Consider the following 13,095-nt stretch of genomic DNA (forward strand, 5'->3'; position numbering starts at 1 on the left):
CCACACGCTGTTCCTAGGTAGATAGGCTGTTGGTTTATGATACATGATGTCATCAATGACATTTGTGATGTCATCTTTGATGTCCTGGGTGTTAGTGTTAGCAGAGCACGGTGGCGCAAGTTATGGTTGCTTATCTTACCATAACTGCCGAATTTCAGGGGTTTTTCGGTTTTACTTTGAACCATAACGTCCCTTTAACAACATTTTTTTCACTGAATTTCATAAGTTTTTAGTAGCGCAACTTAACCATAACGTCCCTTTAACAAAGTTTTTTCACTGATATATATATATATATATATATATAGATATAGATATATATATATATACGGTCAATTGTGAAAAGGTCAATTGTGACCCATTAAATTCAGTAAATTGTTCATTCGAACAATTGTAAATGAACAATTTGGGTAACACCATGAAGCAAGGAGGAAGTAAGGCAGGAGTCAGAGTCAATACCATGGTACAGTGCCTTTACAATAGTGGGTCGAAATCAACATGAGAGTTGTGGTGGCAGACTACATCACAAACCATATGAGCTGCCACCATGTATGTTATAAACAGACAAAACCAAGTGTATCGGAAAAAGACATAACCAGGTATAATGTGAGGCCATGTTTGCTGACACAGGAAAAGCGAGCGGGGGAAAAATGAGCACTGGGAGATGGTGAAACCCATAATGCAATGTGACTGAGCCAGGCAGAGTCGTGCAAGGAGTAGACAGCTCCCCTTCTGATAAGGAGTCTATAAGTAAGGACATATACAGGAGGTAATGACATTTTCTTGGTTAGTAAGTCAACCTGAATTGTATAAATGAGGACTACACTTCTGGCTTAGGGGTTCATTTTGCAAGACGAGCATACTCTGCTAGTGCATTTTCCTGCATTGCAATGAACAATGAACAATTACAGACTGTGGGCATCATTATAATCCAGGCGCTGCTGGATTGAAGGGGGCCGGTACGGGACCGGCCCCCTTCAATCCGGGAGCACCGATAACGAGCTTCCCATCGCGGGACCCGCATCGCACGCCTGGTAAAACCAGGCGTGCTTTCCGGGTCCGGCGAGGGGAAGAGGGAGGCAATAACGGGCAAGTTGTACTCTGCCCGTTATTACCTCCCTCCCCATTCCCATTGAGCCCTACGGGGGCTCAAATGGGAATGGGGATGGGTTCCTGCATGGAGGACTTACCGGGTCCTCCTATCTCGGAGTAACCCGGTTAGTCCCTATTGCAGGAACCCAGTAATGGAGCCCGGAACGGAGGCAGCCATGGAGCTAGTAGCTCCATGGCTACCTCCATTCTCGTAATGAGGCCCTGTGTGTTGCTACCTGAAATTGCAGTATGGAGTTGTTTTGTTTTTGCTTTGATAAAGTAGACCCAATGATGAAGGAGTGTTATAATGTGACATATACCAAGGACCCTTTGAAATCTCTTCTGAGGTGTAGAGTTGGGACTTGTCCATAATGGCGGTGTGTCTTCTTGGCTGTGCTGATATTTGCTCACGAAAATGCTTGAATCTATGTACCCTAAGCCAGGAAGCCCTAGAGTCACAGGAATGAGGTGGTGGTGTATAAATCGGTAATGGCCTAAATGTCAATAAATCCAGGGCTCTAGGTTTTGGGAGAGTTATAAAAGCAAATGGAATGTCCTGAACCTCGCAACCCAGCAATTCAAATGGAACCTTCCGTCCTCAGTCTGATGGAGTTTCCCTTTTGAATGAGTGATCCTCTTTTGGATATTTGATAATTGATAGCCTGCCCTTCTTCTTGATATAAATAGGCAGACACTTTTGAAGAAAGAACTCAACTCTAAGAAAGGGAAAATATGTCAGGAACAATGGCAGAGTTATTTCCGATTGGTATAAGGAAGTGGCCATACAGTGCAGTGAATCCAAATTTAGGGAATTACAATATTCTGATCCAAATCTAGCAAAACATGTGAATAATCTCGCATCAAAAAACAAAAGACACTCAAGCTCCACTTGCCAGTTAGTATCCCTGCTTTACCATCAATTAGCATAGAGCACTGAACATTTTATTTGATTCCTTTAGCAACACTCAAGCCCCCCCGCCACCTGCTCTGTAGCCACAACAATTTCCACTGCAGCAAGTGCCTCAACTACTACCACCACCACAACAAATAGCTATGCAACAGTCGGTATTCATAACTCATGTCCCACCTCAACTACCTGCACTGTTGCCACACATGCTTACTTCCCTAATATCACAAATGGGGTCCCTTTTCTTATGGGGCTGCCCCCACAGTCCCTTTAACAACAAGAAGAAGTGGAACGCAATATGGCTCTGTTCAATTTCATGTTCCTTTGAGACAGCTATCAGGAACAAATCGGGATGGATCACATTAAGTACTTTGAGATGCCCTGTGTACTCCGTAATGGAAGATCCCAACCATTTCTTCACGGAGTGCCAGACAGTAGTCCACTGTTGCAATCAATGTTGAGCCACTAAGAATCAGGTAATGAGTGAAAGTTTTCCATCTGAGGTCCTCTAATGCCTAACGGAATGTAATAACTGACCCACACTGGACACAGGTATGGAGGCACTGTTAATGCAAGCAAAATACCAATTAATAGCAACAATCCCTGATGTTTGTCCAGGAAAAACAGGCTGGCCTTAAACTCATGACTGCAAACAGAAAAAAAGAGATTCTACTACATACTATCTGGGCAGATTACAATTGTTTTTGTCCTGCATTATGGTTTTAACAAGCATGCAGGTGCTGTTGAGGAACCTGTAGTGAAGTCTTTTGTTCAAGGACTACAATCCATTTGTTTGTATTAATTTGCTATGGTTAATAAATTAACCTTTCACATAACATACAAAAGAAACAGAAGAGCACAAAGTCATAAAAAATCAAAGTACACTAAGACATTTCATCACAAATTATACATCTAATCCGTTACAAGCATAACATACACACATCCGTATTAAACAAATTAATACCAATGCATACCAAATAACTGCAATCTTCAGAACATTCAGATATCTGATTGAAAATAAAATATTAGTATCTAAATTTGACCAAATCATTCTTACTTAGACATTTGTAAACTCTGTGCTGTTAGAAGGGTCATGTTACCTGGGCTTACCCTATTCCAAAATCATCAGTATGTAACCCCTCTTCTTTGTCCACAAACCAACTTAATAGCTAAACTCTAAAGACCTGTATTGCGGGACAGTTAATCAATAAATGCTTAAGCGTTTGCACTGCAATATGTCCTATGCAATAGTTACAAAACCTACCTACTAACCTTATCTTTAGAACGTATAGCAAGAATCATCGTAGTATGTGTCAAATTCAACCTGAATCGTAAATACTGGCTATACCATATTGCATTGGGAAATCTACCGAAATACCTTGGCATTGTTCCCAATGGCATATCTTCAATTGTAAAAGTACTGTGCAAGAGGTAACCTTTCATTTTTTCAATGGCTTTAATCCAGTCTGCAGTAAACAACCAGTGCTTAACCATAATCACAATCATACACTCAACCGAGTGTCCATATTCACCCAAAATTGCATCTGATAGATGTTGTAGTTCACCAATGGTGGAAGATTTACCCAAGAGCAATGTGGCTCTCAGCTTAGCATACAGGGATTCCGCTGTAGAGGAAAATAATTTACCATATAAAGTTAAAATCTTCCAGTAAAACTGTAATAATGTAACTTCAGGGGTCTTCTTGGGCTTCTTACATATACTTTATTACATAGTTACATTAAGCTACATATAAAGATAACCATTGGGTCCCATCACCCAGGCTTAACTGACATCAGGTAGAACACTCATACAGAATTTACACATCAACATTCCACATGACATCACAGGGTCTCTCATTCACAAGCAAGCACTTCACAACAAAAACCACCCTGTGAAAGAGACCAAGCCCATCTGATATTTTAGTGAAGCCATCAGAATACCTTGGGGAAGATGAAAGACCTTTTTCAAAATACACCCTTCAATCATAGACCAATAAAAGTCATGGGCCTGCATTTCAATTTCCATCTTAATTGAATACCCGAAATATTTCTGATGTATTTACATCATTTGAATCGAGAATTGAACTGCCTTGGCTTTCAACCTTTCCAAGATATGAGACTTATTCTGAGTGGCACCAACATCGAACCCCGGGTTTTTGTTGGGATTAGCTATATATCCCCAATGCACCAAGTAACCCCATAGGATCTTTTCTAATGTTTCTATAAAGCAAATGACATTTGACTTCTTGGGGTTTATAACGAAATTTTTTTCTGAAGCATATATCACGTGCTGCAAACCCAGAGGAGTATGATCCACTAGGACTAGATCGTCCGTGAAAGCCAACCAAATTACTCTTAAGAGACCAGTTTTGTGCTAGCAAAGGAAGCCTTCTCCAATCAATTATCAATATCAGACAGATATACATTGAATAGACAGGGTGCCAAGAGGCAGCCCTGCCACAAACCTCTAGCTGTATTAATAGACCTCGACAGGGCACCCTGTCCATCCAGTCTGATTCAAATATGTGTAATCCAAAATTCATTAACACCTAACTGTTATCTATGTTAATTGGCAAACTAAACTCCTAGCAAAACTGGAAACAGTAGCAAATCAATGCACTGCTTTCCAAGATCAAAACAAAAAGGACTAATGCAAAACTCGTGCCATTACAGATGCAAAGTTTTCCACTTAGACATATGGGTGCTGGTGCTGTTCCTAGGTGAGGTACCATGGTCGAGGGAGGTTATGGGTAGGAGGTATGGTAAACTATTTTCAGGAAACAGCTTTGAGCAGCGGTACAGCTTGCCAATATTGTAAACAGAAGGGCCATTGGAAGAAGCATTGTCCTAGACTTTTTCCACTTCTACGCCATCCCAAACCTCAAAATCTACACTTTTCCTCCACTGATCACCGAGGTCACAGCTCCTGCAGTGATTCCATATTCAGACACCCTCTGAGAACATAAGATCACCATAAATCCATTGTAGCTATTGATCAGGAGGGCCCCTATGTTCACTGTATTTTATTTATTTATTTATTCATACCGTGCCGGGAACCCGCAGGCATCAGGGCACCAACACAAACACAAAGGGACATGTGAGAGGACGGGACATACATAAAAGGTTCAGACCCTTTGACTGCTAACTTCATGGTTCAAGGTTGTGAGTTCATTTGAAGAGCAAGGTTTTCAATTGGGTACAGAAAATGTTAAAAACATTTTCCAGTCGGAGTGAGCCTGGGAGTGAATTCCACACTTCTGCTGCCCTTGTAGGGAAACCTCTACTAAGTGCACTGGCCTTTTAAAATCTGAGGGACCTAATTGTTCTTGTGTTAACCGACCTAAGAGCGTGGTTAGGGTTGTAGAGAAAAGTGCAAGACTTCATGTACCCCAGGGCCCTTCCGTACAAACACTTGTGCACCAGGGTGGCTGTTTTGAAATGAATGCGGGTAGGTATGGGAAGCCAGTGTAGGGATTCTCGCCCAGATGAAATATGTTCTCGTCTAGGGATGCTCTTGATGATCCGTACTTCATCATTTTGGAGTGTCTGCAGGTGGTGTATGCATTTCTTCCTGACCCTGATAAAGATGGAGTTACAGTAGCTGAGTCATGCTAGTATGAGGGCCTGACCAATAGAGGCACATTTCACTTCAGAGATGTAGGGTTTGATGTTCCTAAGAAGTTTCAGGTAATAGTTACAATTTTGTGAGATGTAGCTGGTCCGTGTCTTGGTGTTGATGGAGGCGTTGAATAACACCCCCAGGGTCTTAACTTTTTCAGCTACTGTTATGGGGCAGTCTTTGATGTGAAAATTGGGGAAACCAAAAACCATTTTGTGACACAGTTCCCTGGTCATTTCCACAAAAGTGTGGTACTGGAAAGTCGAGAAGGACTCCAGGAACAGCTTTATCATCCCAGCGGGGGCAGATCAAGAACTGTACAAAACGTTGAGGTTGTTAAAACATCCACAAGGAAGATACAAATCTTACTAAAAACTGTGGAAGACATTGGGGAACCAGCTAGGAGAAGGGAGTCATTCTCCTTGCCCGAAGAGAACTTAATACAACTGCTTCTTTTCTGTCGGGTCACAGAGAACCCAGAACATTTGTGGAACTTTTTCTTTGAATAAACTCATAGACAGTTGGACACTTTACATCCAGGAGAAGGGAGTCACTCTCCTGGATTACGAAGAGTAGCTGAACATTATGGTGTTTTGTTGTAGTGACAAGGATGGACTAGGAGACTTTGTGACTGGGGCGGTGCTTTTTTGTTTTGACTGACAAAGGCTTCCTGATGAGCACCCCAGTTTCTTTATTTTAGTTAGGGGAATCATCTTAGAGTTAGGGATATGTTTGGATTATTATTTAATACAAGTCTATAGCAACCGCTATGGCACCACTTGCCCAGTCTCTTCATTCCTTGTTGCCACATTTGGTCAAAAGGTTTGTTTAATGTATCTTTTTCTTCTACCTCTGCTCAACCTGTGCTTGCCGCTCTATTCCTGTCTGCGGGCTCTCGCATTGTCTGTCTCCCCCCCCCCACTCCCTCCTACTCCATGGTGCTCTCTATTTCGCCTATCTTCTCTAACTGCTTCTCCATTGACTATCCTGCTCTCCTCACTAAATCTGGTAGGAAAAAGTTTAAAAAGGACATCCTGGTCTCCAACCCAGGCCTCCCTATCGCTGACACATACACTAGTGCCTGCTCTAAGGAAACTCTCACTGACATCCTCTTTTTCGTGCCTTCACCTGACCTATGGACCCTTCATATGGTCTCTGTGCTCTCTCCTTTTTCCTCTGCTCCCATTAATGGTGGCACCCATTGGGATGTCCTCTTGGCCCCCTTCCGCTCCTCTAAGGCCATCATTAATGTCTACGCTAATGGGACCGTCTTGGTCCAAGGTCCTCAGGCCAACCTTCACCTCTTTGATAGACGCTTCCCTCGCCTCATCAACTTCCTTTCCTCTCCCGCTGTCCCCTTTCTGCTGTCCTCGGCTATCTTGCCTCTACCCTCCCTCCCTGCCCCCTCTCGTGCTCCTTCTTCACCTCCTTCTTCTACACCTCCGCAGGGCGTACCTCTGATCTGTACCCCTCCCTGGAAGTCCTTCAAGGCTGGCAACCTTCTCCACATTGCCACTCTTAACTCTCACTCTACCATCAAGCATTCCTCTGATATCTGTCGCCTTCTTGAGGAACTCGACCTTGACGTCCTCGGTCTCACTGAGACATGGTTCACAGCCAGCTCTGTCACCAGCTTTGACACACTCCTACCTGACGGTTACAAGATCTTCTCCGTGCCCAGGCCCAACCGTGCAGGTGGGGGTGTTGCCCTTATCTTCCCTGAGTGGATTCCTGCCACTGTCACTCCTACGCAGACCTACTCCTCTTTTGAATGTCTTGTCTGCCGACTCTCTCTCTCTCCTAGCCATTCCCTTACCGTGGCTACTATCTATCGGCCACCTGGTCAAATTTCCTCCTTCCTCTCTGAGTGGGCTGACTTCTCCTCCTCACTCCTGTCCTCAACCACTCAACTCCTCTTTCTTGGTGACTTCAACATCCACCTTGATGCCTCCTGTCCCCCCACTGGACTCTTTCTTGACCTCTGCGACTCTCTCTCACTCTCTATTCTCCCGTCTGGGCCTACTCATTCTGCAGGGCACACTCTTGATGCTCTGATCTCTTCTGACCTTCACCTCTCTGTCCCTCTCTCCACTCCTCTCTCCTGGAGTGATCACTTTCTCCTAACCTCCCACCTCACCCTCCCTACCCCACAGGCAAAGCCACCCTCATCATTGCCACCCACCTTCTCGGTCATCCGACCCATGAAGCGCGTGTCAGTTGAGGCTTTCGCTGCCACCTTCTCGCCCCCCCATGCACCTTCGGCTGACTCCCACCCTGACACAGCCCTCTCCATGCTCCACTCTGCTATATCTGATACTCTTGATATCCTTGCCCCTGTCATGAGAATCCGCCTGAAGCCCAAAGCCAAATGTAACTCCTGGTATGACTCGGATCTCGTCACCCTAAAACGCAAGTGCAGGGTGGCTGAGAGGAAATGGCGTGCTTCAGGTTCATCCTCTGATAAACTGGCCTGCCGCCTGCTCCAAAGGCAATACCGTCTCTCCGTTCTCACCAAAAAGAGAGCCCTTATCCAAGCCCGCATCTCTGCGGCATCCAACAACTCGGCTGAACTCTTTAAAATCTTCAAGGAGCTTGCCCACCCTGCTGCAGTCTCTACCTCTCCTGTCCCCTCCCAGGCCCTCTGCACTGCACTGGCCTCTCACTTCATCTCAAAAACTCAGGACATCCTGTCCTCACTCTCCTCCTATCACCTCCCTCCCTCTCTTCCTGGCTCTTCCTCTGGCCCTTCTGCAGCCACCCCTCCTCCCTCCTTCTGTGCCTTTCCACTTTTTTCTGCTGACGAGGTTTCCAGACAAGTCCGATCTATGAAAGTCTCGTCTAAACAGGTTCACCCCTGTTCCTCCAAAACTATCAAGGACCACATCGACTCCCTGGCTCCTGCCCTGGCTGACTTTTGCAACCACTCCTTCGCCTCTGGAGTCTTCCCATCCCCCCTCAAGCACTCCCTTGTGCACCCTCTTCTCAAGAAACCCTCTTCCGACCCCTCCTACCCGGCTAACTATCGCCCAATCTCCATCACTCCCTTCCTGGGCAAGCTCCTGGAGAAACTGGCCATCTCCCAGCTTAACCTCCATGCTGAAACTGTTGGTAGTCTCCATGACCATCAATCTGGCTTCAGAGCGGCCAGAAGCATGGAAACTGCTCTTCTGAACATCCGTGAGGACCTGCTCTTGAACCTCGACTCCAACACTCTGTGTGTTCTCATTCTGCTCGATCTCTCTTCTGCCTTTGACACTGTCAACCATGCCATCCTGCTCAACCGTCTCTGTGATAACCTGGGTATCACTGGTCAGGCTCTGGCATGGCTGACCTCTTTCCTTTCCAATCGACCCTCCCAGGTCTAACTTGGGTCCTTCCTCTCTGACATCTTTTTCTCCACCTGTGGTGTTCCCCAGGGATCTAATCTCTCTCCCTGGCTGTTCAACAAGTATCTGGCACTCCTTGCCCACCGCATCGCCGCTCTCTGCCCCTACTTTCAGTGCTATGCGGACGACACCCAACTCATTTTCAGGCTACCCTCGGCCTCCTCCTCTCCTTCCCTCATCTCTGACTGTCTGTCTGCCATCCAGGAATGGTGTGCCGCCAATGACCTCTGCCTTAATGCTAGTAAGACTGAGATTCTACTCATCGGCACACCCACTCCCTCATTCCCTGTAGCTCTCTGGCCAGCCTCGCTTGGCCCTCCTCCTGCTCCTACCTGCAAGGCAAAAAACCTCAGGGTCATCTTCGACTCCACACTCTCCTTCTCTCATATATCTGACGTCTCTAAGAAGTCACACTACCAGCTGCACCTCCTCAGAGGTATTCTTCCCTTCCTCTCCTTCCCCCAGAAGCTCACTGTCTCCCGAGCCCTGGTTCTCTCGAAGCTGGACTACTGTAACAGCCTCTATCTTAATCTGCCTGCCTCCACTCTCCGCCCCCTGCAACTCATCCAGAACAGAACTGCAGGACTTGTCCTTGGCCTCAAGCCCAGGGACCGTATCTCTCCAGGACTGAAATCTCTACACTGGCTCCCAGTGGCTGCGAGGATTAAGTTCAGAACCCTCTGCATTGTCCACAAGGCCTTCTGGGGCCTGGGGCCTAAATACCTTCAACTCTCTCTTCCTAAATATCTTCCTTCCCGAGCCCTTCGCTCATCCATCTCCAACTCCCTCAGGGTCAGCTGCTTCTCGAAGCAACAAGCTGGGGGTAGATCTCTCGCCGTGGCAGGGGCCTCCCTCTGGAACAGCCTTCCTGCCTCCCTGAAACTTGAGGAGAACCATCTCCGGTTCAGGAAGCACCTCAAAACCTTCCTCTTTGCTTTTGCTTTCTCTCTCCCTCTCCCCTGCTAAATTCTCGACTGAATCTGCACCTAATCTGCAACTGGGCCACTCTCACCGACCTCGGTCCTGGGCCCAGCCACTCTCCTCTTGCACTGCCTCCCTGGCAACCCCTGCACTGAGGGACTGTTTCTGTATCCCTACAGCCCCCCCTTTCCCAGCACTTGTCTGCACTTACCTTGCACTTGCCACCAGCTGGCCCTATTTATTTACTTAATTCTACTTACTTGTACTGCACTTCCCCCCCCTCCCCTTCCCCTTGCACTTTTCCCTTCCCCCTCCCCCTGCACTTGCGCGGTCTTAATGACACCTGGCCTAGTAGGATCGTTGTCTGTCTTCCCCTTGTTCCCCCCTCCCTGCCTCGTCGCGCCTTGAAACACTTGTGTACAGGCGCGTTACAAATGCCATATCATATCATATCATATCATAATTTGTTGGTATTTCTAAACAATCTGCTGCACAGTTCTATGTCATTTTATCGATGCCCATTTTTACAACATGTGTTTTTACGCTGAGGTTTTGCTGAAAAAATTCAGCGAAATGTATTTAACATTTTTTCTGTGCGTTTACCCCCAAGCTCCCCATACTCTACCTATTTGTTGTTATCCCCAACCCCCTCAACCCTATATATGCCCTTTCCCACCCCCAAATAATTTGGAAAATGTTTTTTCCTCAAAAACTCTGCTTAAAAACATCCATCGTAAATACAGGTGTCGATGAAAGGACATCATACCCTGCTACACACCCTTTGTCTACTTCCCTGGATCCATTATAAGACAAACATGCATTTCTGTTGAGTCTGTCCACACATGCTAATCTGTTAGGATGAGATCTTGTATGTAAACTGAATTCTAAAGCTTAGTTGAATCGCTATCCAAAGTCCCTGCTTGTATCTAGTCTCAGCATGCTAATAAAGTAGATTGTATAAGCAATATGCAGCCTATCACAATTTGAGTTGATCCCTTCAAACACCTCCTGAAAATCCCTCAGTATCCATTATGGTTTGAAGCCGGGGAAGGTACAGGAACTGTGATTCATCCTTATTGCAAAAAAGAATCATAATCCAACGACCAGCCCTTGCAACACTCCTATTTTACCTGTGAAGAAGCCTGGTAAAAATACTTATCTCTTTGATGTGATATGATATGATATGATATTTTATTTATATCGTGACTATACACAAGTGTTTCAAGGTGCGACGAGGTGAGGGAGGGGAACAAGAGGGAAAAAGAAAATCATTTTCATTGAGGTCACACAAGTGTAGGGGAAGGGGAGAAGTGCCAGGCAAAGGGGAAGGAGGAGCAAGTGCGAGACATAGGATCAAACATTGAAAGCAAGAAGTGCGGGGAGCAGGTGGCAGTTTTAAGTGCAGAAAAACAGATGATAGATAAGTGCAAGTATGGGAGGTGGTAGGGTTGCAGATACTGCCCCAAGTGCAGGGTTGCAAGGGGGCGGTACAGGAGTGCAACTGGGAGGGCAGGAACCTGGGCATGTGGTTCAGAGGGTAGCCAGGTAACCAGTGCAGTATCAGACAGGAGATCAGCAAAGTAGCAGAAGATAGAAGGCAGAAGCAAAGAGGAAAGTATTCAGCTGCTTCAGAACCAGAGATGTTTCTGCTCAAGTTTCAGAGAGGCAGGGAGGCTGTTCCAGAGGGAGGTGCCAGCCTCAGAGAGAGGTCTCTCCCAACTCATTGCTTGGAAAAGCGACTGACCCTCAGGAAGTTGGAAGTAGAGGAGTAAAGTGCTCAAGTAGGAAGATACTTCAGAAGTGAAAGCTGGAGATATTTTGGTCCCAGGCCCCAGTTGGCCTTGGTGACAATGCAAAGAGTCTTGAACTTGATCCTTGCAGCCACTGGGAGCCAATGGAGAGATTTAAGTACTGGAGAGATATGATCCCTGGGCTTGAGGCCAAGAACAAGTCTTGCAGTCCTGTTATGGATGAGTTGCAAAGGACTAAGAGTAGAGGCAGGCAGGGTCTCTGTGCTGTGAATTTTTTTAATGTTGCCTTCCTGATAGTGATGCTAAATCCCACAACTTTTCAGATTCCTTCTTGAATTCAGCTCTCAGTTACCTGTTTTCTGAAGTATATATGCTCTACTTTCTCCTCCATACCCATTCACCCAGAGTGTCAGTATTTGTTTGCATTCCCTTACCATGTATTAAAACACCCTGGACAAGGCTGCCTCATGGGTACACGAAGCTCCCAACTCTATTTTCCCAAGTACTCATGAAAGATTTAGATGACTTGTTTTCCCTGGAGAATCTGTACTAGTGCAATATGTGGATGATCTTTTTTAGCCTCACTTTCATATGATGCCTGAAAATACAATGCCCTAATCATTCTAACAGCTTCAACAATAAAAGGGCATAACACATCCAAAGAGAAACAACCACATTAAAGTGAAGCAAGAGTACACTATTAGGGTCATGACATCTCTGCTGCTGCAGGTCATTTGACAGATAACTATAGTGCTTTACTTATCAAACTGTCCAAATCTACCACTATCATTCAAATGCATTCTTTCCTAGGAATGGCTTGCTGATAGTAGACATTAGGTAATGCTGCTCTTCTTGAATTAGTACAGAATCTCATTCACTTGCATACATCTGAATCATTGGTTTGGCCTTTTGAAGCAGAACACACATTAAACACTATTAAACATGACCTCTCTAGAAGGCCAGCATTAAATTTGCTTGATAACAAAAGTCATTTACACTATTTTCTTCATTAAAAGAAAATGGCTTTACATTACCTGTACTGAGGCAGAGGCATGGGGACAAACACTCACTGCTAGCAATGTACAACATTGTCCCATCATGTTGGACTTTCTCTCCTGGCTTATATTTATGGCTGCCGTCACTCTAGAAGCACAATTGTCTCAATGCCTGTTTTTAGGTTTTTCTTTAACTGCTGTAGTACCCCATGCCAGTACCTCTTAGTTACTTAAAACAAAAACACAACAACGTTCCAATTGTTAATTCAATACACATGAATTTATATTGCTGAATTCATCACCCATTGTAATGACTAAACCCTGACTCCTTGCTTCCTAGTCTAACAGATGGACAGTCACATGACTGTATTTCTGTCACATCCACACTCACTCTTCACAGGGTAGATCCTCATGATGTAGCTTTGCAA

General features: G+C 45.4%; 1 protein-coding gene across 6 annotated transcripts in view; it reads right to left on the reverse strand.

Moving 5' to 3' along the window:
- Nucleotides 1-13,095, reverse strand: part of LOC138497452 (aquaporin-4-like) — a 305,503-nt gene that overhangs the window by 81,370 nt on the left and 211,038 nt on the right. The window contains exon 3 of one of the 6 annotated variants that reach the window (XM_069620950.1): nt 12,707-12,896. The exons of the other annotated variants lie outside the window; for them this stretch is intronic. Within the exon in view, the coding sequence (XP_069477051.1) occupies nt 12,707-12,726 (20 nt within the window). The 5' untranslated portion in view covers nt 12,727-12,896. The remainder of the gene's footprint in view (nt 1-12,706; nt 12,897-13,095) is intronic. 6 annotated transcript variants of the gene reach the window in all.

The sequence above is a fragment of the Ambystoma mexicanum genome, chromosome 5q (genome assembly GCF_040938575.1).
Source record: "Ambystoma mexicanum isolate Mex_15411 chromosome 5q, UKY_AmexF1_1, whole genome shotgun sequence".
Classification (NCBI taxonomy): domain Eukaryota; kingdom Metazoa; phylum Chordata; class Amphibia; order Caudata; family Ambystomatidae; genus Ambystoma; species Ambystoma mexicanum.